Source organism: Nerophis ophidion, linkage group LG27 (assembly GCF_033978795.1).
Source record: "Nerophis ophidion isolate RoL-2023_Sa linkage group LG27, RoL_Noph_v1.0, whole genome shotgun sequence".
NCBI classification, from domain to species: domain Eukaryota; kingdom Metazoa; phylum Chordata; class Actinopteri; order Syngnathiformes; family Syngnathidae; genus Nerophis; species Nerophis ophidion.
Genome location: NC_084637.1, coordinates 31,795,472 through 31,822,882, shown reverse-complemented (window position 1 = coordinate 31,822,882; position 27,411 = coordinate 31,795,472). Strand labels below are relative to the sequence as shown.

Below are 27,411 nucleotides of genomic sequence, written 5' to 3'. Positions count from 1 at the left end.
ACTAATCCACAAATCACTGGCTTACTAAAAAAAATTATATTTACATATAACACAATTTCCCAACTCATTTGTATTATAAAAAATTATGTAGCAGAAAATATGTTTTTATCAACTGTTTTCCCTCAAACACACATTTTGGTTATACATTGTGGTCAACCCGATTACACTGTAACCGAACAAACTAATCCACAAATCACCGGCTTACTAAAAAAAATGATATTTACATATAACACAATTTCCCAACTCATTTGTATTATAAAAAATTATGCAGCAGAAAATGTGTTTTTATCAACTGTTTTCCCTCAAACACACATTTTGGCTATACATTGTGGTCAACCCGATTACACTGTAATCGAACAAACTAATCCACAAATCACTGGCTTACTAAAAAAAATTATATTTACATATAACACAATTTCCCAACTCATTTGTATTATAAAAAAATTTGTAGCAGAAAATATGTTTTTATCAACTGTTTTCCCTCAAACACACATTTTGGCTATACATTGTGGTCAACCCGATTACTCTGTAATCGAACAAACTAATCCACAAATCACTGGCTTACTAAAAAAAATTATATTTACATATAACACAATTTCCCAACTCATATGGAAATGGGGTTTGTATTATAAAAAATTATGGAGCAGAAAATGTGTTTTTATCAACGGTTTTCCGTCAAACACACATTTTGGCTATACATTGTGGTTAACCCGATTACGCTGTAATCGAACAAACTAATCCACAAATCACTGGCTTACTAAAAAAATGATATTTACATATAACACAATTTCCCAACTCATTTGTATTATAAAAAATTATGTAGCAGAAAATGTGTTTTTATCAACTGTTTTCCCTCAAACACACATTTTGGTTATACATTGTGGTTAACCCGATTACTCTGTAATCGAACAAACTAATCCACAAATCACTGGCTTACTAAAAAAAAATATATTTACATATAACACAATTTCCCAACTCATATGGAAAGGGGGTTTGTATTATAAAAAATTATGGAGCAGAAAATGTGTTTTTATCAACGGTTTTCCCTCAAACACACATTTTGGCTATACATTGTGGTCAACCCGATTACACTGTAACCGAACAAACTAATCCACAAATCACCGGCTTACTAAAAAATATGATATTTACATATAACACAATTTCCCAACTAATTTGTATTATAAAAAATTATGTAGCAGAAAATGTGTTTTTATCAACTGTTTTCCCTCAAACACACATTTTGGCTATACATTGTGGTCAACCCGATTACACAGTAATCGAAGAAACTAATCCACAGATCACTGGCTTACTAAAATAATCGTTAGCTGCAGCGCTAGTCAGTGGATTTAGCTCAGGCTTGCTAAAGGATAGATCTTCACCAACCATGTTTTACGACCTTCTCGTCAGTGTTGCTTAGAACTTCCAGAACCCCTGACATCCGCCATATGAAAGCAAGGAGAGTTACTTTGAAACGTCTACACATCGTTTGCCATTTCAGCTGCGGTGTTTTACATTTTAGTTGACTAGAGGAGAGTTTAGGATGTTTTGCAGAGTGTCACAGGACAGAAAAAAGCAGCAAGAGTTCATCAGACAGGTGGAGTTAATGTCGAGTCCAGGAGGTTTTACATATTGGCGGTTTTCCATTTGGCTTTGCAAGTCATCTGTCAAAAATCCTAACTTTTTCCTATCTCTACTCCCACCCCCACTTTGCTGTCCATGACATCTGCTTTCTCTAGTCCCACACAACAGTTCTTCTCCGCTTCCCACCTACTTTACTCTCAGTATCTCCTTTTACCTCCAACTTGTTTGCGGGCAGTGGTATCCAAAAAAAAAAAACATGGTGAAAGTAAAACAACATGTTGGGGCTTTGCAGCTTTGTCCGTGATTCTTGGACACCGGCAGAAACTAAAACCGACCCGTGACGCAAGCGGCTAATGCTACTCTGGCCTGTTCAGTGGGAGATGGATGCTTTTCAGGGAGTGACTCATCCAATGCAGGAGAACATCTGGAGTTCAAACTGAGGTTGCTTTATCAGGATGTAGGACGGCACAGTGACCTGACAAAAACACATAAGACTTGCTTCCACAGGAGAATTCCAAGCCTTGAAACATGCCTCAACCCAGCTTCTGGGTCAATATCAACACATTTGTGTGACATTTATTATGTCTGATAGTCGTTCTACAGATTGTGTAAATCAGGGGTGCCCACACTTTTTCTGCAGGCGTGCTACTTTTCAATTGACCAACTCGAGGGGATCTACCTCATTTATATATATCATTTATATTTATTTATTTATGAAAGAGACATTTTTGTAAACAAGTTAAATGTGTTTAATGATAATACAAGCATGTGTAACACATATAGATGTCTTTCTTTCACAAAGACAAGAATATAAGTTGGTGTATTACCTGATTCTGATGACTTGCATTGATTGGAATCAGACAGTAATGATGATAACGCCCACATTTTCAAATGGAGGAGAAAAAAAGTTGTTCTTTCTGTACAATACCACATGAAAGTGGTTGGTTTTTGGCATCTAATTCATCCAGCTTCCATACACTTTACAAGAAAAACATTGGCGGCAAATTCCGTAGCTTGCTTGATTGACATTCACGGCACCCGAGGGTCTTGTGAGATGACGCTGGCTGCTGCCACTTCATTATTATGAAAAAATGACAGAGAGGAAGGCGAGAAACACTTTTTATTTCAACAGACTTTTGCACCGTCCCTTCCGTCAAAACTCTAAAGGCCGACTGCACATTTCCTATCTTCACAATAAAAGCCCTGCTTCATGCTGCCTGCGCTAATTAAATACAGAGTCTCGGAAAACTGGCGTGCACAAGCGACCCCTCAGAAAGCTGGCGTGCACATCACTTGTGCACGCCAGCTTTCCGAGACGCTTATTTTGTTAGCGCAGGCAGCATGAAGCAGGGCTTTTATTGTGAAGATAGGAAATGTGCAGTCGGCCTTTAGAGTTTTGACGGAAGGGACGGCGCGAAAGTCTGTTGAAATAAAAAGTGTTTCTCGCCTTCCTCTCTGTCATTTTTTCATAATAATGAACTGGCAGCAGCCAGCGTCATCTCACAAGACCCTCGGGTGCCGTGAATGTCAATCAAGCAAGCTACGGAATTTGCCGCCAATGTTTTTCTTGTAAAGTGTATGGAAGCTGGATGAATTAGATGCCAAAAACCAACCACTTTCATGTGGTATTGTACAGAAAGGACAACTTTTTTTCTCCTCCATTTGAAAATGTGGGCGTTATCATCATTACTGTCTGATTCCAATCAATGCAAGTCATCAGAATCAGGTAATACACCAACTTATATTCTTGTCTTTGTGAAAGAAAGACATCTATATGTGTTACACATGCTTGTATTATCATTAAACACATTTAACTTGTTTACAAAAATGTCTCTTTCATAAATAAATAAATATAAATGATATATATAAATGAGGTAGATCCCCTCGAGTTGGTCAATTGAAAAGTAGCTCGCCTGCAGAAAAAGTGTGGGCACCCCTGGTCTACACAATCCGTAGAACGACTATCAGACATTATAAATGTCACACAAACGTGTTGATATTGACCCAGAAGCTGGGTTGAGGCATGTTTATTATGAAAATATGACCGAGAGGAAGGCGAGAAACACTTTTTATTTCAACAGACTCTCGCGCCGTCCCTTCCGTCAAAACTCTAAAGGCCGACTGCACATTTCCTATCTTCACAATAAAAGCCCTGCTTCATGCTGCCTGCGCTAACAAAATAAGAGTCTCAGAAAGCTGGCGTGCACAAGTGATGTGCACGCCAGCTTTCTGAGGGATCGCTTGTGCACGCCAGTTTTCCAAGACTCTGTATTTAGTTAGCGCAGGCAGCATGAAGCAGGGCTTTTATTGTGAAGATAGGAAATGTGCAGTTGGCCTTTAGAGTTTTGACGGAAGGTACGGCGCGAGAGTCTGTTGAAATAAAAAGTGTTTCTCACCTTCCTCTCAGTCATATTTTCATAATAATGATCTTGCAGCAGCCAGCGTCATCTCACAAGACCCTCCGGTACCGTGAATGTCATTTAAGTGACGTCTTGGTGAAGATTGATGATCACTCATTTTTAGGTCTATTTTTTTTAAAAGCCTGGCTGGAGATCGACTGACACACCCCCCGCGGTCGACTGGTAGCTCGCGATCGACGTAACGGGCACCCCTGGTGTAAATCATTGTAAAAGAATGCACAAGGGTTGTCCTCATACAACTACTGATATGATTAGTACTGGGCGATACTGATATTTACAGAGAGGCAAAAAAGTATTTACTCAGCCAGCGATTGTGCAAGTTCTCCCACTTAAAATGATGACAGAGGTCTGTCATTTTCATCATAGGTACACTTCAACTGTGAGAGACAGAATGTGAAAAAAAAACAATCCAGGAATTCACATTGTAGGAATTTTAAATAATTATTTGTAAATTATGGTGGAAAATAAGTATAAGTCAACCATTCAAAGCTCTCACTGATGGAAGGAGGTTTTGGCTCAAAATCTCACGATACATGGCCCCATTCATTCTTTCCTTAACACGGATCAATTGTCCTGTCCCCTTAGCAGGAAAACAGCCCCAAAGCATGATGTTTCCACCCCCATGCTTCACAGTAGGTGTGGTGTTCTTGTGATGCAACTCAGTATTCTTCTTCCTCCAAACACGACGAGTTGGGTTTATACCAAAAATGTTCTATTTTAGTTTCATCTGACCACATGACATTCTCCCAATCCTCTGCTGTATCATCCATGTATCCATTTTGGTATAAACTCAACTCGTCATGTTTACCTTTTTGTAATTGACTTCCATATAATGCAAGAAAATATCAACTTCTGCTTATTGGAGGACATTTGGATGTTTGCACGAGTAAACACGCTCTAGAACTGCTTGTATCGGAGATTTTAAATGCAAGTCAATATAATAAAAACATGTTTTTTCCAATATTGGATGTCAATATCAGATTGGGACATCACTCGACTCACCAAAAATTGGCCAAACCTGACCGCAATCTATGCTACCGTAATTTTCAGACTATAAGTTGCACATAAAACCCTTTCTTTTCTCAAAAATCAACAGTGCACCTTATAACCCGGTGCGCCTAATGTACATATTTATTTTGGTTGTGCTGACCGACCTCGAAGCAATTTTATTTGGAACATGGTGTAATGATAAGTGTGATCGGTAGATGGCAGTCAAACATTAGAGATACATATGAGTAGACTGCAAGTTGACGCATGTTCATTAAACAATGCCAGCAAATACCCATCAGCAAGCAACACTAAAACTTTGATATTTCATTGAGAATATAGAATATTTCACAGAGCAAAATTTGTGCTCACATTGCAAAATTGATAGTATTGCAAATTATAAAAAAAAAAAAAAAAATTTAAAAAGTGGAATGAGGTGAAATCTAATGAGAAAAAGTGGCAATGTTGACACAAAGTTGCCATGCAGGCAATTTTTTTCCCCTTTTGTCTTTATTTTGTTTTTATTCCATTGCTCAAAAAAAAGGACCAAAAAATCTATGTTATAATGAATTACAACTTAAAAATTATCACTTTGAAATGTTTTATATGGAAAAAATATTGCATTTGTTGTGTGGTTGCCATATAAAAACATCAACGTTTTGACAAAAGAGCATAAAACAAACAAAATAATAGTTCAAACTTAAAATCGACAGATATCAGAAGTTGACCCTGAAATTTAAGTGTTAAAAGTAAAAAAAAACTAATAAAAATGCCTCACTTTATGAGTGGGGAACCTTTCAGATCTTAAATATATTTAGTAGGATTTTATTTAACTTTTCACTGCGATTACTCAAAAATATTAAATAATTAAAATCAATGGTGTCCTGCATTATTGATCTTTGAGGGCTTTAATTGCTAAATAAAGGAAGTCTACTGAAGGAATCCTTAAAGTACTATCCATCCATTTTCTACCGCTTATTCCCTTTTAGGGTAACGGGGGGCGCTGGCGGCTATCTCAGCTTCAATCGGGCGGAAGGCGGGGTACACCCTGGACAAGTTGCCACCTCATCACAGTCAATAAAGTACTATCTATCCATCTAAATACTGCATATTTCGGTTTTACCATAAAAAACAAAGTTGTCTATGACAGAAAAGGCATAAAACCTTGTTTGTTTTACTTTATATCAACCTCAAGTTGATATAGAGATTTACTGTAAGCATTAAATAAAAAAATAATAATAATTTGACTTAATTTTAACATTTTAGTGACTGAGACCCTCTATGCTCCCCAGGAGCCATAAGGATTAAAAAAAAATCCATGTTATGGTTTGAAAATGAAAAATATCAAAATGGCCCCCGCATGCTTAAATTTTTCCGTGTGCGGCCCTCTGTGGAAAAAGTTTGGACCCTCCTGGCTTTAAGGATTGTCAGCTACTGTAGTCAGACGTACTGTGCTTCAACGTACGGGTATTATTATGGTGTGTATATGGCACCCATTAGAAGACATATCGATTTGTATTTTTTATGCAAAACCTACTGTTATTATTTATTGATACCTGCTGATGTGTATTTGGGATCTGCATAAGTCCCAAAAATGTGCGCGTCTCCGCCATTACAGTTCGCATAATAGTCAATAAACTCCCTTTTCTCTGTCCTCTTGTTGTGCATTAAAAGTAGTGTACAGCTCTAACTCATATCTGTTGGTAGATCCGCCATACTTGCCAACCCTCTCGATTTATCCGGGAGACTCCCGAATTTCAGTGCCCCTCCCGAATATCACCCATGGCAACCATTTTCCCGGATTTCTCCGGATTTTCATCCGGACAACAATATTGGGGTGTGCCTTAAAGGCACTGCCTTTAGCGTCCTCTACCACCTGTCGTCACGTCTGCTTTCCCTCCATACCAACAGCGTGTCGGCCCTTTTACACACACGTAAGTGAATGCAAAGCACACTTGGTCAACAGCCATACAGGTCGCACTGAGGGTGGCCGTATAAACAACTTTAACACTGTTACAAATGTGAACACACTGTGAACTCACACCAAACAAGAATGACAAACACATTTGTGCTACCCAAATATATACAATTATTCTCAACAAAACATGCTTCGGAGGAGAAATATAATCTTAGAGAAAAATGTAATTTAAAACATTTGTATGCACGTACGACACTTAAGAACTTCAGTATATCTGTATGTGGAATTAAATTTTGGAATGGATTAAGCAAATAAATCAAACAATGTACTAATATGATCCACGTCAAGACATTTTTCAAACTTAAAGTGTTTACAAAGAAGTACAAAGAAGAAGAACCATTGTAAGCATTCTGAAATTATTTCATCCATCCATTCTTTCATTCTCTAAATAATCCTACTCATCCCATCATATGAAATATAACTTACTTTAGCAATTATTAGTTATTTTTATTGTGATTACTTATGGAGTATATTGTGAATAAATGAAGAACAGGAAGTGAACAAAAGTTTAAGCAACTATTATGTAAAATAAAAGGTATATGTTTAAATAAGCTCTGCTTCTTCCTCCTCATTTTCGAACATGTTGAAAAGAGAAACTGGAAATTATGCTTGCATGTTCCAAATAAACTCAAACTCTTTTCGGGAGAACATCCGCACCGTAACACAACAGAACATATACCCCGAACCCCTTGCAGCACTAACTCTTCCGGGACGCTACCACAAAACCCCACCCCCTTACCCCGCCCACTTTAACCACACCCCCCTCCTCTCATCTCCTGAATTCGGATGTCTCAAGGTTGGCAAGTATGAGACCCGCTATGGAAGCGCTAAAAACTACCAATACAACAAAGTCTTCAGGGAGAAACCTGTCAAAGTGGAGCCATGTAAATAAGACCACCCACAAAACGGCACAATTCTGAAAAGACGGTCAAAAAGCGGTTTGAAAACGGTCTGTAAAACATAATCTGTGCAACATTTTGACCAAAGAACTAGTCTACATGTTATGTAGACCACAAGGAAGGGTTTTAAATCTTAATATGACCCTTTTGTAAGAAAATAGACCCGTTCATTGGCAGTGCGTTTTATAATAACAAAAATATGGTACTTAACTAATCCAACAATCCATTTACTAATAAACCGCATGATGTATTGATGAATTGATGCATTTTATATTCAGATTTTCACGGAAACGTCCATTTTTCAATCAGTGTAGGAGACAACTGCATTCCTTATTTAGTTTATGAATATTTGAATACGCATCATATTGTCCGGATGATCATTATTGTCTTTTGTCCCTGCACAGATGGACAGAAGAGGAAAAAGTCGCTGAGGAGAAAGCTGGATTCTTTATCAAAAGAGAAGAGTAAAGACAAAGGTAATCCAAGGTCTTTAACCTTCGTCTAGTGTTAGGGTCGGCACCGACCCGTTTTAGTTTTTAAATGCATAAAAAACACCACATACATTTATTTTTTTGCATCAAAGCTTTTTGACTTTGTCAGGAACCTCTTTGTCAACAAAATAAAACATTTTAATTTTTTTCACTAAATTTATAAAATGCTCTGGTAGAAATTATGCCCTTGGTGTTGTTAGGGTCGGTTTTGACCCGGTTATAAAAATAAGATGATAAAGCAATGATAAGAGCCAAAACTGAACACACTGACAGCCAGCTCCTCTCCCAGTCATGTGAGCTTTAGTGGATTCTCATTTTACCTTGTTATCCTGTACAAAAACAAACAAAAGACGGACACTAAAAGTGTCACTTTTTGCCACTCTGATTTTGTTTTTTTATTAGTTTTGGAACTAGTAATCTATTTCTCTTGGTTTCATTTGCTTGATTGGTTGATGTTGGATTTCTGTTGCTGGAAAAAATACTTTTTAGCCTTTTTCTTGAAGTAAATATATATGGGTCGAAATTGACCCGTAACACCATAGACGTTACAATAGTTAAAATTCTTCAAATGAAAAAATAAATAAAACACATTTATTCAAGAGAAGTGTTCTAATACCCCTTAGTAATAGTTAGGTAACATAACAACCTTTTTTTATTCATATGATTCTCTTGAGGTTCGTTTTACCATTTTTAAAAATTGAAACTGTGTTGGCCCTGCGATGAGGTGGCGACTTGTCCAGGGTGTACCCCGCCTTCCGCCCGATTGTAGCTGAGATAGGCGCCAGCGCCCCCCGCGACCCCAAAAGGGAATACGCGGTAGAAAATGGATGGATGGATGGAAATCGAGGGGTATACTGACAAAAAAAAGGCCCAATGGCCAAAACCAAAAAAATTAAAACCAATATTTTCAAGAATAAGGAAGCCTAACAAGGTAACCAAGAGATGAGAAACAAATTGGATGATAGATAATTGTTTTTAGTGTATTTTACAGCTGATTTAAGACATGGGTCAAAACCGACCCGTTAACATAAGAGATGGTAACAGAAAGCTAACACAAGAGGAAGGTTAAACAAGTACTTAGCAGGGTTGCTCCCTCCCTTTAGTCCCCCGTGCTGCTACAAGTCCGTCCCTACAATGCAGGTGAAGAGAGGCTATAAAAATAAAGTATCTGTTTACAGTTTGTGTTTACGTTAGTGGGGCGGCTCAGCATTGTTGGCTGCAGAACATGCGGGCGTTTTTAGAGAGATCGGAGTCTCTTCTTATCCAACTTGTGAGTCTGGGCTCTGATCTCAGTAAAGGCACATTGAAATTCAAGAACGCGTGCACAGATGCACTTAGCGGGCCGTGCTGAAGATGTCGGGCGTCTTAGCAGGAGGGTGTCAGGTTGTTAGCAGGAGCTGACATTGTGCAATGCAAGGCGGCAACAACCCTTCATTTATCAATGACAGGGGCGAAGCAGAACGGTATGTTTAGGGTGCATTTAAACCACAACTCCGGGGTTAAAGAGAAGAACGTGTTGAGATCCGCTTTTCGGCTCCTCCACATGTTATTGTTTATTGTTCCATTTTTATTTTCACTCTCCATCTGATCCTATTATTTCCTGTTTAAGTCGGTCACCGTGGTAGCTTATCAGTTTCGCCTGTTTCTCACGGCCCTGCACACCTCAATCAATCAATCAATCAATCAATGTTTATTTATATAGCCCCAAATCACAAATGTCTCAAAGGACTGCACAAATCATTACGACTACGACATCCTCGGAAGAACCCACAAAAGGGCAAGGAAAACTCACACCCAGTGGGCAGGGAGAATTCACATCCAGTGGGACGCCAGTGACAATGCTGACTATGAGAAACCTTGGAGAGGACCTCAGATGTGGGCAACCCCCCCCCCCCCCTCTAGGGGACCGAAAGCAATGGATGTCGAGCGGGTCTAACATGATACTGTGAAAGTTCAATCCATAGTGGCTCCAACACAGCCGCGAGAGTTCAGTTCAAAGCGGATCCAAGACAGCAGCGAGAGTCCCGTCCACAGGAAACCATCTCAAGCGGAGGCGGATCAGCAGCGTAGAGATGTCCCCAACCGATACACAGGCGAGCGGTCCATCCTGGGTTTCGACTCTGGACAGCCAGTACTTCATCCATGGTCATCGGACCGGACCCCCTCCACAAGGGAGGAGGGGACATAGGAGAAAGAAAAGAAGCGGCAGATCAACTGGTCTAAAAAAGGAGGTCTATTTAAACGCTAGAGTATACAGATGAGTTTTAAGGTGAGACTTAAATGCTTCTACTGAGGTAGCATCTCGAACTGTTACCGGGAGGGCATTCCAGAGTACTGGAGCCCGAACGGAAAACGCTCTATAGCCCGCAGACTTTTTTTGGGCTCTAGGAATCACTAATAAGCCGGAGTCTTTTGAAGGCAGATTTCTTGCCGGGACATATGGTACAATACAATCGGCAAGATAGGCTGGAGCTAGACCGTGTAGTATTTTATACGTAAGTAGTAAAACCTTAAAGTCACATCTTAAGTGCACAGGAAGCCAGTGCAGGCGTAATGTGATCAAACTTTTTGTTATTTAAATAAATCTGTTTCTTACCATTCCTGTGTTCAATTTCGACGCATCCTCGAGGGAATCGAACCCGGCACCACGATGCCTAACAGGCGTAACAGTTGGATCCCGGACTGAACAACAAAAGATGCAGGCTTATATAAAGGCAGGTGATTAGTGAGGACAGGTGTGCAGGGCCGTGAGAAACAGGTGAAAACTGATAAGCTACCATGGTTGACCGACTTAAACAGGAAAATAAGTGAAAATAAAAATGGAACAATACACAATAATATGTGGAGGAGCCAAAAAGCGGATCTCAACAGAACGCTTCATAAATTTACCGCATGCCTTTGGTAAGTGCCGGAGTGAGAAGGGGTTTTAAAATAATTAGCGCCCCGGCGGCAATTCAAGGAAATACGGTAACCCGTTTTGGTCAATGCCCAGTCGTGCGTAAATGTGTTTCTGTGTAGTATTTCTCCAGCAATGGTCATGTGGGGACATCAAAGACGGTATTTTCAATCAATCAATCAATCAATGTTTACTTATATAGCCCTAAATCACTAGTGTCTCAAAGGGCTGCACAAACCACCACGACATCCTCGGTAGGCCCACATAAGGGCAAGGAAAACTCACACCCAGTGGGACGTCGGTGACAATGATGACTATGAGAACCTTGGAGAGGAGGAAAGCAATGGATGTCGAGCGGGTCTAACATGATACTGTGAAAGTTCAATCCATAATGGATCCGACACAGTCGCGAGAGTCCAGTCCAAAGCGGATCCAACACAGCAGCGAGAGTCCCGTTCAAAGCGGAGCCAGCAGGAAACCATCCCAAGCGGAGGCGGATCAGCAGCGCAGAGATGTCCCCAGCCGATACACAGGCAAGCAGTACATGGCCACCGGATCGGACCCCCTCCACAAGGGAGAGTGGGACATAGAAGAAAAAGAAAAGAAACGGCAGATCAACTGGTCTAAAAAGGAGGTCTATTTAAAGGCTAGAGTATACAAATGAGTTTTAAGGTGAGACTTAAATGCTTCTACTGAGGTGGCATCTCGAACTGTTACCGGGAGGGTATTCCAGAGTACTGGAGCCCGAACGGAAAACGCTCTATAGCCCGCAGACTTTTTTTGGGCTTTGGGAATCACTAACAAGCCAGACTCCTTTGAAGGCAGATTTCTTGCCGGGACATATGGTACAATACAATCGGCAAGATAGGATGGAGCTAGACCGTGTAGTATTTTATACGTAAGTAGTAAAACCTTAAAGTCACATCTTAAGTGCACAGGAAGCCAGTGCAGGTGAGCCAATATAGGTATATATGTATGTATATATGTATATAAAGGTATATACAGTATAGGTATATATGTATATAAAGGTATATACAGTACAGGCGTAATGTGATCAAACTTTCTTGTTCTTGTCAAAAGTCTAGCAGCCGCATTTTGTACCAACTGTAATCTTTTAATGCTAGACATGGGGAGACCCGAAAATAATACGTTACAGTAGTCGAGGCGAGACGTAACAAACGCTTGGATAATGATCTCAGCGTCTGTAGTGGACAGAATGGAGCGAATTTTAGCGATATTACGGAGATGAAAGAAGGCCGTTTTAGTAACGCTTTTAATGTGTGACTCAAAGGAGAGAGTTGGGTCGAAGATAATACCCAGATTCTTTACCGTGTCGCCTTGTTTAATTGTTTGGTTGTCAAATGTTAAAGTTGTATTATTAAATAGAGTTCGGTGTCTAGCAGGACCGATAATCAGCATTTCCGTTTTTTTGGCGTTGAGTTGCAAAAAGTTAGCGGACATCCATTGTTTAATTTCAGTAAGACACGCCTCCAGCTGACTACAATCCGGCGTGTTGGTCAGCTTTAGGGGCATGTAGAGTTGGGTGTCATCAGCATAACAGTGAAAGCTAACACCGTATTTGCGTATGATGTCACCTAGCGGCAGCATGTAGATGCTGAAGAGTGCAGGGCCAAGGACCGAACCCTGGGGAACTCCACATGTTACCTTAACGTAGTCCGAGGTCACATTGTTATGGGAGACACACTGCATCCTATCAGTAAGATAAGAGTTAAACCAAGACAGGGCTAAGTCTGACATACCAGTACGTGTTTTGATACGATCTAATAAAATATTATGATAGAAGTCGGACATCACTGAAGGCTTAAGTGGGAAACGCACAGCCCGCCACTGATGACGCTGACTACAAATACACAAAGTCGAAAGAATAAAACTCACCGTGATCCTCCCTCAACATGTCCAACGGAGCAAAAAACAATAACTTTTTTTTTTTTTGATTTGTGTACGGCATGCAGGGAAAATTCTGGGAGTTCTGACTCATCGTGCATGGTGTTTTTTTTTAACAATTGGCAAAGTTCACAAGAAAAGACCGAGCCTGACTCATTCTCATTCATTCTCTCTCAAGTCTTGGCACGCTTGCCAGGGAAGACGTCGCGCATGAGACCGGCCTGGTTTGATGGACGTGGTCCTGGCACAGGTGGATGGTGCGGCCCAGAAGGGGGCTTTTGTGCATACGTGCAGAGCTGCATGTTGTGTTCACCCAGATGTGCGGGATGCTGAGAGTTTGTGGAGGAAATCTGCTCCGCAGCCGGGTCCGTGGTCATGTTGAACCACGGGCCTTTCAGTTGTGGTTTTGGGCTGCAGTTCTCTGTCTTTCCTTACACGTCTTCAAAAGTCATAAAGATGACAAAATACAGTTGCATAACTTGATTGAGGTTGGGGGCCAATAAAGGTGGTCAAAGGCACCACATTTAGTGGTCAGTATGTTGTCGTTTTCCGACCCAATTGACTTTTCTGTGATGTCTTTACAGTCACAGAACATCTGTGCTTTAACTGGTGTAAGATTTTACGAGTAGCATGTAAAAAAAGATTGGTCCGAGATAGGGCTGGGCGATATAGATAGATAGATAGTACTTTATTTATTCCGTCAGGAGAGTTCCTTCAGGAAAATTACAATTTTCAGCACAATCCCATTCAAGATCAGACAAACATTACAGGGAGACAGAACAGGATCGCTGACACATCGCTGTATATATCGATATACACAATACATTGCGGGTTTGTCTCTGTGCGATATGGAAAATGACTACATCGTAATATTCGAGTATACGTTCTCACGCAGTTGCTTTTAGCTGCAGGCTCTTCTCACTCGTTCCTGTCTCTGCTTCTCACAGACAAGCAGGCGCACAAACTTACACAAGTCACGTCATACGTCACATACGTATACGCCCTTGTCCAGCAGAGAGGTAGCAGACTGGGTAACGTTAGCTGTGATGCTAACGTAGCCGTACGAGTGTTAATACGAGAGAAAGAAGCTGCGGATCTGGTAACCGATGAAGGAAGACTTAAAGTCCTACTGAAATGAGATGTTCTTATTTAAACGGGGATAGCAGGTCCATTCTATGTGTCATACTTGATCATTTTGCGATATTGCCATATTTTTGCTGAAAGGATTTAGTAGAGAACATCGACGATAAAGTTCTCAACTTTTGGTCGCTAATAAAAAAGCCTTGCCTTTACCGGAAGTAGCGGACGTCACGGGTTGTGGAGCTCCTCACATATGAACATTGTTTATAATCATAGCCTCCAGCAGCAAGATCGATTCGGGCCGAGAACGCGACAATTTCCCCATTAATTTGAGCGAGGATGAAAGATTCAAGGATGAGGAAAGTTAGAGTGAAGAACTAAAGAAAAAAAAAAAGCGACGGCTCCGGGCGGCGGCAGTGAGAGCTTTTCAGATGTAATTATCAGGCGGGCCGGTTCCACAATGGGAATGAAACTGGACACACTGGTGACGGTGGCAGAGAAGAGGACTGTTGACAAACTACTGAGCATCCTGGATGATGCCAGTCACCCTCTGCATAGCGTTATCAGTAGCCAGAGGAGCCTGTTCAGTTCTAGACTGCTTCATCCCAAGTGCAGGACTAATAGACTCAAAAACTCCTTTGTCCCACACACCATTAGACTGTACAACTCCTCTCTGGGACGGGGGACGGGGGGTACTAGGATGACAGGGGATGCAAAACAATAACAGTGCAATACGTTTTCATAACATGGTCACTACTGCCTACTTTGTCTTGTTATATTCTTATTTTACTGTTATATTTGTATTCCCATTGTTGCTTTTTAGTTTTTATTCTTATTGTAATATTTCTCTATTTAGTTTCCATTTAAACCCCCATTATTTACTTTTTACTTTTATTTAAATTGATCTGAACTCTGTACACTGCTGCTGGAATTTAAATTTTCCTGAAGGAATCAATAAAGTACTATCTATCTATCTATTACACATTTACTAGGATAATTCTGGAAAATCCCTTATCTGCTTATTGTGTTAATAGTATTTTAGTGAGATTATAAAGTCATACCTCAAAGTCGGATGGCTGCGGTGAACGCCAGTGTCTCCGATATAAGCCGAGGAGCCAAGATCACAGCTGCCTTTTTGACAGCTACAGGAGGAGGTCCCATAATCCACTGAAGTCTCTGGTAAGAGCCAATTTATAAATCAGAATTTTCCCATCCAAAAACTTGCTGGTTGACGTAGAGAAACATGTTCGCTTGACCGCTCTGTGTTAAAGCTTCACAACAAACAAAGAAACACCGGCTGTGTTTCGGTGCTAAAGGCAGCTGCAATCCACCAACGGCATTCTTCTTTGACGTCTCCATTATTTGAACAAATTGCAAAAGATTCAGCAACACAGATGTCCAAATTACTGTGTAATTATGCGATGAAAAAAAGACGACCTTTATCCGTAAGTGGTGCTGGGCTAATATGTCCGCTACAACCCGAGACGTCACAAACACAAAAATGTCATCATTCCACGACATTTTCAACAAGAAACTCAGCGGGAAACTTAAAATTATAATTTAGTAAACTAACCCGGCCGTATTGGCATGTGTTACAATGTTAATATTTCATCATTAATATATAAACTATCAGACTGCGTGGTGGGTAGTAGTGGCTTTCAGTAGGCCTTTAATTCCCAATAAAACAGCAGGGGGTCCATCGTCTGGCGGTGGTTCGGCTTCAAGCGGGAAGATGTCGAACAGACAACCGTAATTTGTCAAGTGTGGGGCAAAAGCGTTGCTATAAAAAAATAGCCCTACTGCTAATATGTAGCATCATTTGAAAAGTCACTCGCTAGATCAGGGGTCGGGAACCTTTTTGGCTGAGAGAGCCATGAAAGCCAAATATTTTAAAATATATTTCCGTAAGAGCCACATAATATTTTTTTAACACCGAACACAACTAAGCGCGTGCATTTTTAAGTAAGACCAACATTTCTAGAGTATAATAGGTCTCTTAATCTTTGTAATAACATTGTTATTCTGAAGCTAACTGTGGTGGGGGTGTGGCCTGTGGGCCTGCAGCAAGCTTGGGTGTCCCAGGACCGGCCTCGAAATCAGCGACAGGTGCGTAGATGGCCCACCTGGGCCTTGTTATCTAATCACCTGTCGCTCTGTTATGAGCAGCAGCCAGGAGGAGAGACGGGGGTCGGGGCTGGAGCCAGAGCGCATGCGAGAACGAAAAATACAATTGTTGGAAAGCAACTGAGAGACTTATTGAAAAATAAAACAATGTAACCCTGAAAAGTGCTCTCATGTCGGTGCTTGGTGGTCTGAAGAACCCCCAGGAGGGCAAGCCGCACACTAACCAATAATAAATAAATGACTACTTACCATTAACGCAACTTCGTGAACATAAAAAAGCATGAGAATGTTTTATATTTTGAACGTTATTTTTAACACTGTGATTACAAGTGGAATTATTCATTATTTATCGTGTTAAGGAATGTCAGCTCAGATTTATCCGAGAGCCAGATGCAGTCATCAAAAGACCCACATCTGGCTCTAGAGCCATAGGTTCCCTACCCCTGCGCTAGAGAATGAAGAGAATTGATAAACGTCCATGAGTTACCTACCACATAGTGAAGGACGAATACTATTTGACTTCCTATTATGCAGCTCATTTTTATTTGACACTTAATAACTGTTTAATAAATACTTTTTTTTGCTGTGATTTCCCTCTCTGCATGAAAAGTAGCATATATTAATGCAGTATGAAGAAGAATGTTTGAATGTAGACACATAGAATCATCATACTGCTGTCATTATATGTGTCAAGGCAAAATATCCCAATATTAGGGGTGGGCAAATTAATGCGTTAATTACGAGTTAACTCATCAATCTATTAACGCCGACAATTATTTTATCGCACATTTGCTTGTGTTGTTTACACGCTTTTATTTTGTTAACGCCTTTTCTTAACAAGATGGCGTCGCCCGGCGTCGAGGGGCTCTTGGTAAAGATGGAACATTTGGCAAAAATACCGGACAATTCTGCACATTTCCTGGCTGGCTTACAGCGTGGTCACTCCGGGATCACTTACGACCGCCAGACAATTCTGGATGTGGATAGATCGGGCCGTTTTGGACTGAATGAGGCGTGCTTGCTAGACCGGCTAGCTAGCATGGGAATACTTTGCCGGCTACATCCAGCGGCCTGTGAAGCAGCGGAGTATATGTGTTGTCTGTCTATTTATGAATAATGCAGACCAGGAGTGTTGGCTGAGTTCTTAACGTTTGCTTTCAGAGCGTGCATATCACAACATACAAGATGCCGTCATGGCGACACAACCTATACCGGGCTACCGCGCATGCTCCTCACTCCTGTTGCATGCTGGGTAGGGTAGTTCTTTTTTTCCCTGGCTCATAACATCACAATATAGTACCATGTATATGATGCGTTCAGTTTATCAAAGCACCAAGCAAACAATCGGAAAATTCCCATCATATCAATTCCTAGATATGGTCATAATTATTTTAAGTGCACTACGCAGAATAAACACAACATTATTAATATTGCTAGTAAGGATAATTTGATCAAAAATTCCCTAAAACAGCCCACTACCTATAATATAGGTTTTTCAAACATAAGATACCTGATAAAAAAAAGGTTTCTGCTGTTACCTCAGAAATTGCCTGTTCAGATGTTATGATTGTGGCTCAGAGATTTGTATGTAGATTATATTTATTTTCCATAGCAAACAGGATAACTTAAATACCCTGGCAGTGGCAATAAGCTTAAATGTTTGTATTTACATTTTTGGAGTTGATTTTCATAAAATATGCTATTTAACTGCTACTGTTTAACAAGGACTGATTTAAATTGTGTTTGCACAACAAATGTTTTGGCGCCCTTGTTCATGTGGGAGAATATTCCAATAAAGGTGCACAACACACTACTTTTGAATTCATTATTGGGCTTTGCGTATACCAGGGGTGCCCATTACGTCGATCGCGAGCTACCAGTCGACCGCGGGGGGTGTGTCAGTCGATCTCCAGCCAGCCTTTTAAAAAAAATAGACCTAAAAATGAGTGATCATCAATCTTCACCAAGACGTCACTTAAATGACATTCACGGTACCGGAGGGTCTTGTGAGATGACGCTGGCTGCTGCAAGATCATTATTATGAAAATATGACCGAGAGGAAGGCGAGAAACACTTTTTATTTCAACAGACTCTCGCGCCGTACCTCCCGTCAAAACTCTAAAGGCCGACTGCACATTTCCTATCTTCACAATAAAAGCCCTGCTTCATGCTGCCTGCGCTAACTAAATACAGAGTCTCGGAAAACTGGCGTGCACAAGCGATCCCTCAGAAAGCTGGCGTGCACATCACTTGTGCGCGCCAGCTTTCCGAGACTCTTATTTTGTTAGCGCAGGCAGCATGAAGCAGGGCTTTTATTGTGAAGATAGGAAATGTGCAGTCGGCCTTTAGAGTTTTGACGGAAGGGACGGCGCGAAAGTCTGTTGAAATAAAAAGTGTTTCTCGCCTTCCTCTCTGTCATTTTTTCATAATAATGATCTGGCAGCAGCCAGCGTCATCTCACAAGACCCTCGGGTGCCGTGAATGTCAATCAAGCAAGCTACGGAATTTGCCGCCAATGTTTTTCTTCTAAAGTGTATGGAAGCTGGATGAATTAGATGCCAAAAACCAACCACTTTCATGTGGTATTGTACAGAAAGGACAACTTTTTTTCTCCTCCATTTGAAAATGTGGGCGTTATCATCATTACTGTCTGATTCCAATCAATGCAAGTCATCAGAATCAGGTAATACACCAACTTATATTCTTGTCTTTGTGAAAGAAAGTCATCTATATGTGTTACACATGCTTGTATTATCATTAAACACATTTAACTTGTTTACAAAAATGTCTCTTTCATAAATAAATAAATATAAATGATATATATAAATGAGGTAGATCCCCTCGAGTTGGTCAATTGAAAAGTAGCTCGCCTGCAGAAAAAGTGTGGGCACCCCTGGCGTATACAATGCGGTTAATCGCGATTAATCAGAGAAATAGTGCGATTAACTTCGATTAACATTTTTAATCGTTGCCCAGCCCTAAACAATATATATCGTATATCGCGATATGGCCTAAACATATCGCGATATTAAAAAAAGGCAATATCGCCAACCCCTAGTCCGAGCCTTTTTCTCTCTGCTGCTAAAGCATTGTGGGATTTTTGTCGTGCAGCTTCGTCATCTACCTTCACGGCTCCTTCTTTTTGTGTCTCCCAGAAGGCGTCCCTCAAGCCTTCAGTATACCCCTCTCGCAGGTCATCGCCAACGACAGGACGCACAGGCAGCGCCAGGACGGCTTCCGCCAGGATCCGCCACAGCGAGAGGAGCACAAGGACTCGTCCGACCTCGTCTCCTCCATTCTGCAGGTCAATAATAAGCACCAGCATCTCGTTTTGAAATCCGCAGTCTCCGGTCATTAAACAAACTAACTATTGCATCGCCAACAGTTCGCCACGAAGCGGCCGTCTAATAAGGAGCTCTCCAGCAGCAACTCCTCATTGAGCTCCACATCGGAGACAGCCAATGAGTCCACGTCGCCCAACACACCTGAGGCTGCACCGCGAGTGCACAGACGGGTGAGCGAGTCGGGTGTGTTTTATGTCCGTTTAGATCTGGGGTATCCAAACTTTTCCACTGAGGTCCACACACTGAAAATTGAAAGCAAGCGTGGGCCATTTTGATATGTTATTATTTCTAAAAACAATACATGTGTAAAAATATACATTCAGGCCTCCACTCAGGTTTGATCCCAGGGACCCCAAAAGATTTTGGTCAAAAAAAAATATTTAAAATGTGTCATTATTTTGTATTATTGTTATTCAAGGTTTAAATCTCTAGATCAACATTAGGTCTATCTGTCAATATAACGTTTTTAAAGATTTAAGTTGTATGCCCTTTTTGTCAAAGAAAACCCTGTTTTGTTATGGGGAAAAAAAACAAAATATGCAAATATGGGACGGCGTGGCGCAGTGGGAGAGTGCCCGTGCGCAACCCGAGGGTCACTGGTTCAAATCCCACCTGGAACCAACCTCGTCACGTCCGTTGTGTCCTGAGCAAGACACTTCACCCTTGCTCCTGATGGGTGCTGGTTGACACCTTGCATGGCAGCTCCCTCCATCAGTGTGTGAATGTGTGTGTGAATGGGTAAATGTGGAAGTAGTGTCAAAGCGCTTTGAGTACCTTGAAGGTAGAAAAGCGCTATACAAGTACAACCCATTTATCATTTATTTATTAATAGTTTCCCCCAATAGAATTTGAAAGTGGAATATTTGAGATTATAGAATAATTGGAGCCTTAAAAATGTCAACACATAGCACCATTGATTTCAATTTGTTATTTTTTTTTTTAGCAATGACACAAAAAAAAAAAAAATCGCACTAAAATTATTGGGGATCCAAAAGGGTCCTACTCATTAAAAATAAACTTTTTCTTTCTTTACTGTTTACTTTAAACACAATTGTCTTGAGATCCACTTCAGATCCATCTGTCAATTATAACTTTTATTGTTGTTTATGTTTTTTGATTGTTCTTCTTAAGCCTTTCTTTAGAAAAAATAAATAACTTTGTTTTTTTATATGGCAAATACAAAATATGCTACATTTTCCCCCCAAAATATCTCAAAGTGGAATATTTAATGTGACATTGATTTTGATTAATTATTTTTTTTTTTAAAGAAAATATCAGCCTGCATGGCAGCTTTGTGTTAGTAGAGTAAACATTGCAACATTTTCTTGTCACATTTCACCGGTTTGCTCTTTTATACCACTTTTTCTGTGTTTTTATTATTATTATTATTATTTATTTATTTATTTCATTTAATTTTTTTTTTTATATAAATAGTATTTTTAGAATGTGCTTAGGGCCACAAAAAAAAATTACCCGCAGGGCGCAAATGGCCCCTGGGCCGCACTTTGGACACCCCTGTTGCAAGGTCTCAGTCATTCAAGTGTTTAAAATAAGTCATCATTTTCTTTCCAACACCTAAATATCTATTGATCCATTTCAAATCTGTTGCCATAGTTTTTTATTTTTTGAATGGGTTTTATACCTCTTTTTTTTTTTTTATAAATCAAGAAAACCCGTTTTAATTTGGCAAAAACACAAAATATGCAATATTTTCCCCAAAATATTTTTCAAAATGTAATATTTGATGTCAAGTAATTAGAAAATTAAATAGGTGAATAATTCATAACAAAACTGCTTCTGATTGAATATTTTTGAAAGAGTCAGACTTAGGAGTGTAAGGGTAGACAAAAATTTTGGTTCGGGATGTACCTCGGTTTAGAGGTCACGGTTCGGTTAATTTTCGGTACAGTAAGGAAACAACAAAATATATATTTTTGGGTTATTTATTTACCAAATTTGTAAAGAATGGCTTCATCATTTTAACATTGGGAACACTATAATAATTCTGCCCATGTTAATCAACATTAAACTGCCTCAAATTGTTGCTCAGATTAAATAAAATGACGAAACTTTTCTTTTACATATAAAAAGTGCAACATTAAACAGTTTCAAGTCAACTCACCATTAATTTATCACAGAATTTGGGAAGCCTGTAGTTGATTTTTATTATGTAAAAGTTATATTTTTATCAAAATGTGATAGCAGGGACCCTGCCATTCAAAACTTGTCTGTCTGTAAAACACATACACACCGCAAAATGAGCTAATGTTACGCTAAAAGCTAATTAGCCTTCACCTCAAGCCAGAACTGCGAGCGAGCTGAACTGCAGTTTAAGTTTCTAGAAGGTCAACGGGCTTATAGTGATGTTAGTAGTAGTTGACTTGGAGGTCTTTATTATAATTTGGGGAGAGTACGCTGCCTTATGCTAACCTGAAGCATTTACTACATGCGCTCTGAATACTCACTGCTGTTACCGGTATATATGCAACCAATCAGATGGCTGTGTGGGTGGGACAATGCTGGGTGCTGAGACAGAGGCAGAAGAAGCAAAGAAGCTTATTAAGACTTTAGCTTAGAAACTTGTTCGGCCTTCCCGGTAAGGTTTATTCAGGTGTACTGGAGAGGAGGCTTCGCCGGATAGTCGAACCTCGGATTCAGGAGGAACAGTGTGGTTTTCGTCCTGGTCGTGGAACTGTGGACCAGCTCTATACTCTCGGCAGGGTTCTTGAGGGTGCATGGGAGTTTGCCCAACCAGTCTACATGTGCTTTGTAGACTTGGAGAAGGCATTCGACCGTGTCCCTCGGGAAGTCCTGTGGGGAGTGCTCAGAGAGTATGGGGTATCGGACTGTCTTATTGTGGCAGTCCGCTCCCTGTATGATCAGTGTCAGAGCTTGGTCCGCATTGCCGGCAGTAAGTCGGACACGTTTCCAGTGAGGGTTGGACTCTGCCAAGGCTGTCCTTTGTCACCCATTCTGTTCATAACTTTTATGGACAGAATTTCTAGGCGCAGTCAAGGCGTTCCGGTTTGGTGGCCACGGGATTAGGTCTCTGCTTTTTGCAGATGATGTAGTCCTGATGGCTTCATCTGGCCGGGATCTTCAGCTCTCACTGGATCGGTTCGCAGCCGAGTGTGAAGCGACCGGAATGAGAATCAGCACCTCCAAGTCCGAGTCCATGGTTCTCGCCCGGAAAAGGGTGGAGTGCCATCTCCGGGTTGGGGAGGAGACCCTGCCCCAAGTGGAGGAGTTCAAGTACCTAGGAGTCTTGTTCACGAGTGGGGGAAGAGTGGATCGTGAGATCGACAGGCGGATCGGTGCGGCGTCTTCAGTAATGCGGACGTTGTATCGATCCGTTGTGGTGAAGAAGGAGCTGAGCCGGAAGGCAAAGCTCTCAATTTACCGGTCGATCTACGTTCCCATCCTCACCTATGGTCATGAGCTTTGGGTCATGACCGAAAAGATAAGATCACGGGTACAAGCGGCCCAAATGAGTTTCCTCCGCCGGGTGGCGGGGCTCTCCCTTAGAGATAGGGTGAGAAGCTCTGCCATCCGGGAGGAGCTCAACGTAAAGCCGCTGCTCCTCCACATCGAGAGGAGCCAGATGAAGTGGTTCGGGCATCTGGTCAGGATGCCACCCGAACGCCTCCCTAGGGATGTGTTTAGGGCACGTCCAACCGGTAGGAGGCCACGGGGAAGACCCAGGACACGTTGGGAAGACTATGTCTCCCGGCTGGCCTGGGAACGCCTTGGGATCCCCCGGGAAGAGCTAGACGAAGTGGCTGGAGATAGGGAAGTCTGGGCTTCCCTGCTTAGGCTGCTGCCCCCGCGACCCGACCTCGGATAAGCGGAAGATGATGGATGGATGGATGAACTTGTTCGGTACACCCCGTGCCGAACCGGTTCAATACAAATACACGTACCGTTACATCCCTAGTCAGACTGAAAGGTTTCAGTGATCCAAAGAGCCCAACTCATAAAAGTATTAAACATAAGTCGTATAGTAATACATATTATTTTTACTTTAAACGCATAAATCTCAGGATCCACTTCAGATCTGTTGATTATATATTTTTTATTATTTATTTTGGCTGGTGAACTGGGGTGTGGGACTAGCTAACAAAGTCTTAGCTGTAGTTTGTAGGCCATTTACAGTAGGGCTGCTACTGACTAGGCTAGTCAGCTCAATACGGCTAACGCTAGCGGCATCTGAAGTTACGGAGTTGCTCTAACTGTCGGACCCAACCCTCTAGCAGAGACAACCTCTCCATGAAAGGGTGCAAGAAGAACACAAAGGTATCGTTGGGTTTTTCCTTCACCAAGTCAATTTATTAGTCTTCGGAGTAAGGGTTTCAGACCAGGGCTAGCTTAGCTCCACTAGCTTAGCAGCTAGCCAGCAGTGAAACAAAGAGAGCAAGTGCTTTGTAGACTCGGTAAGACTACAAAATGTGTTGAAGAAGGCTGTAAAATATTTAGAAGCACACAAAATAGAAATCTAGGACTTAGCTTTGATGACAAGGAGCCCTGCCAAACCAACACCAGCGTGGACTTTGTCGGATAAAACTGTTTTTACTAATGAAAAATTACAAAATATCGAACCGTTGATCATTTTATAGTATTCTTTCGAAAATAAAAGGTTGAAAAAACAAGGATTTTAGTATGTAATGCAATTTCGGGAATAACGCGATCAGTTTTTACGAACCACCTCGAACTTTGAGTGCATTGGAATCAATATTGGGCCACACTTTGGACAACCCTGGTTTGGATCAACCTTCTCGGATATAAAATGCTTGTTTCGGCTTCAGGGTGGGATGTCAGTGGATTCAATCACTGACCTGGACGACAACCAGTCTCGCCTGCTGGAGGCGCTGCAGCTCTCCCTGCCTGCCGAGACACCAAATAAGAAGGAGAAACAAAGGGACAAACGCTTGAGCCTCAACCCGATATACCGGCAGGTGCCCCGTGTGGTCGACAGTTGCTGCCAACACATTGAGAAATACGGTAGGCCCTTGTTTAATAGACCGAAGCTTCATTTCCGCAGTAACCTTAATTAATTAAGCTTCAATTTTAATGACGGCTTTCTTTTGTTTCCCCTTTTAACCCTCAGGTTTGCAGACTGTCGGAATTTTCAGAGTTGGAAGCTCCAAGAAGAGAGTTCGGCAGGTTAGTGTTGCTTCGTGCATGATGTATTTTGTTTTTACCAGCTTGAAGAAGCTACAGTTACCCCAACTTACGAGCTCAATTGGTCCCATGACAGTGTTCAGAACTAAAATCAGTCATTTTCTTATATTTGTTTTACAAACCCCGTTTCCATATGAGTTGGGAAATTGTGTTAGATGTAAATATAAACGGAATACAATAATTTGCAAATCATTTTCAACCCATATTCAGTTGAATATGCTACAAAGACAACATATTTGATGTTCAAACTGATACACATATTTGTGTTTGTAAATCAATCAATCAATCAATGTTTACTTATATAGCCCTAAATCACTAGTGTCTCAAAGGGCTGCACAAACCACTACGACATCCTCGGTAGGCCCACATAAGGGCAAGGAAAACTCACACCCAGTGGGACGTCGGTGACAATGATGACTATGAGAACCTTGGAGAGGAGGAAAGCAATGGATGTCGAGCGGGTCTAACATGATACTGTGAAAGTTCAATCCATAATGGATCCTACACAGTCGCGAGAGTCCAGTCCAAAGCGGATCCAACACAGCAGCGAGAGTCCCGTTCACAGCGGAGCCAGCAGGAAACCATCCCAAGCGGAGGCGGATCAGCAGCGCAGAGATGTCCCCAGCCGATACACAGGCGAGCAGTACATGGCCACCGGATCGGACCGGACCCTCTCCACAAGGGAGAGTGGGACATAGGAGAAAATCAATAACTTTTGAATTTGATGCCCTAACACGTGACAAAGAAGTTAGGAAAGGTGGCAATAAACACTGATAAAGTTGAGGAATGCTCATCAAACACTTATTTGGAACAGCCCACAGGTGTGCAGGCTAATTGGGAACCATGATTGGGTATAAAAACAGCTTCCATGAAATGCTAAGTAATTCACAAACAAGGATGGGGCGAGGGTCACCACTTTGTAAGCAAATTGTCGAACAGTTTTAGAACAACATTTCTCAAAGAGCTATTGCAAGGAATTTAGGGATTTTACCATCTACGGTCCGTAAAATTATCAAAAAGGTTCAGAGAAATCACTGCATGTAAGCGATGATATTACGGACCTTTGATCCCTCAAGCAGTACTGCATCAAAAACAAACAGTGTGTAAAGGATATCACCACACGGGCTCAGGAACACTTCATAAAACCACTGTCAGTAACTACAGTTGGTCGCTACATCTGTAAGTGCAAGTTAAAAACTCTACCATGCAAAGCAAAAGCCATTCATCAACAACACCCAGGAACGCTGCCGGCTTCGCTGGGCCCTCGCTCATCTAAGATGGACTGATGCAAAGTGGAAAAGTGTTCTGTGGTCCGACAAGTCCACATTTCAGATTATATTTGGAAACTGTGGACGTGGTGTCCTCCGGAACAAAGAGGAAAATAACCATCCGGATTGTTATAGGCGCAAAGTTCAAAAGCCAGCATCTGTGATGGTATGGGGGTGTATTACTGCCCAAGGCATGGGTAACTTACACATCTGGGAAGGCACCATTAATGCTGAATGGTCAAAACAGGTTTTGGAGCAACATATGTTGTCATCCAAGCAACATTATCATGGACGCCCCTGCTTATTTCAGCAAGACAATTCCAAGCCATGATTGGTATAGGCTCATGAATTGAGACCATGAATTGATTAACGTGGACCCCGACTTAAACAAGTTGAAAAACTTATTCGGGTGTTACCATTTAGTGGTCAATTGTACGGAATATGTACTGAACTGTGCAATCTACTAATAAAAGTATCAATCAATCACAAAAAAAAAGCCACGTGTTACAACAGCGTGGCTTCGTAGTAAAACAGTGCGGGTACTTTCCTGGCCCGCCTGCAGTCCAGACATGTCTCCCGTCGAAAATGTGTGAAGTGTAAAATACGAGAACAAGACCCCGGACTGTTGAACAAATTAAGCTGTACATCAAACAAGAATGGGAAAGAATTCCACTTTCAAAGCTTCAACAATTAGTTTCCTCAGTTCCCAAACGTTTATTGAGTGTTGTTAAAAGAAAACGTGATGTAACACAGTGGTGAACATGCCCTTTCCCAACTACTTTGGCACCTGTTGCAGCCATGAAATTCTAAGTTAATTATTATTTGCAAAAAAAAAAAAAGTTTGAGTTTGAACATCAAATATGTTGTCTTTGTAGCATATTCAACTGAATATGGGTCGAAAATGATTTGCAAATCATTGTATTCTGTTTATATTTACATCCAACACAATTTCCCAACTCTGGACAGGAGTGTGGTTTTTCAAACAAATATTTACACACTTCATTAAAAACATAAATCCATCATATCCTTGACTTTTTCCTTTCTGCTTCAGTTACGTGAGGAGTTCGACCGCGGCTTTGATGTCCAATTAGACGAGGAGCACAGCGTTCATGACGTGGCCGCCTTGCTGAAAGAGTTCCTCAGGGACATGCCCGACCCGCTCCTCACCAAAGAGCTCTACACCGCCTTCATAAACACAACACGTAGGCTAGGAAGTGGATGTCATTCCAGGACACCTACGCTCGGCATCTGATTGGGTTG

The 27,411-nt window shown here is 41.2% G+C and overlaps 1 protein-coding gene across 3 annotated transcripts in view; it reads left to right on the top strand.

Annotated features, from left to right (window-relative positions):
• LOC133544528 (rho GTPase-activating protein 6-like) overlaps positions 1 to 27,411 on the top strand; it is a 194,760-nt gene that overhangs the window by 147,314 nt on the left and 20,035 nt on the right. For all 3 annotated transcript variants that reach the window (XM_061889961.1, XM_061889960.1, XM_061889963.1), the window contains exons 3-8: positions 8,270 to 8,341; positions 19,517 to 19,665; positions 19,747 to 19,875; positions 24,508 to 24,703; positions 24,810 to 24,865; positions 27,203 to 27,353. In XM_061889961.1, the coding sequence (XP_061745945.1) occupies positions 8,270 to 8,341; positions 19,517 to 19,665; positions 19,747 to 19,875; positions 24,508 to 24,703; positions 24,810 to 24,865; positions 27,203 to 27,353 (753 nt within the window). The remainder of the gene's footprint in view (positions 1 to 8,269; positions 8,342 to 19,516; positions 19,666 to 19,746; positions 19,876 to 24,507; positions 24,704 to 24,809; positions 24,866 to 27,202; positions 27,354 to 27,411) is intronic.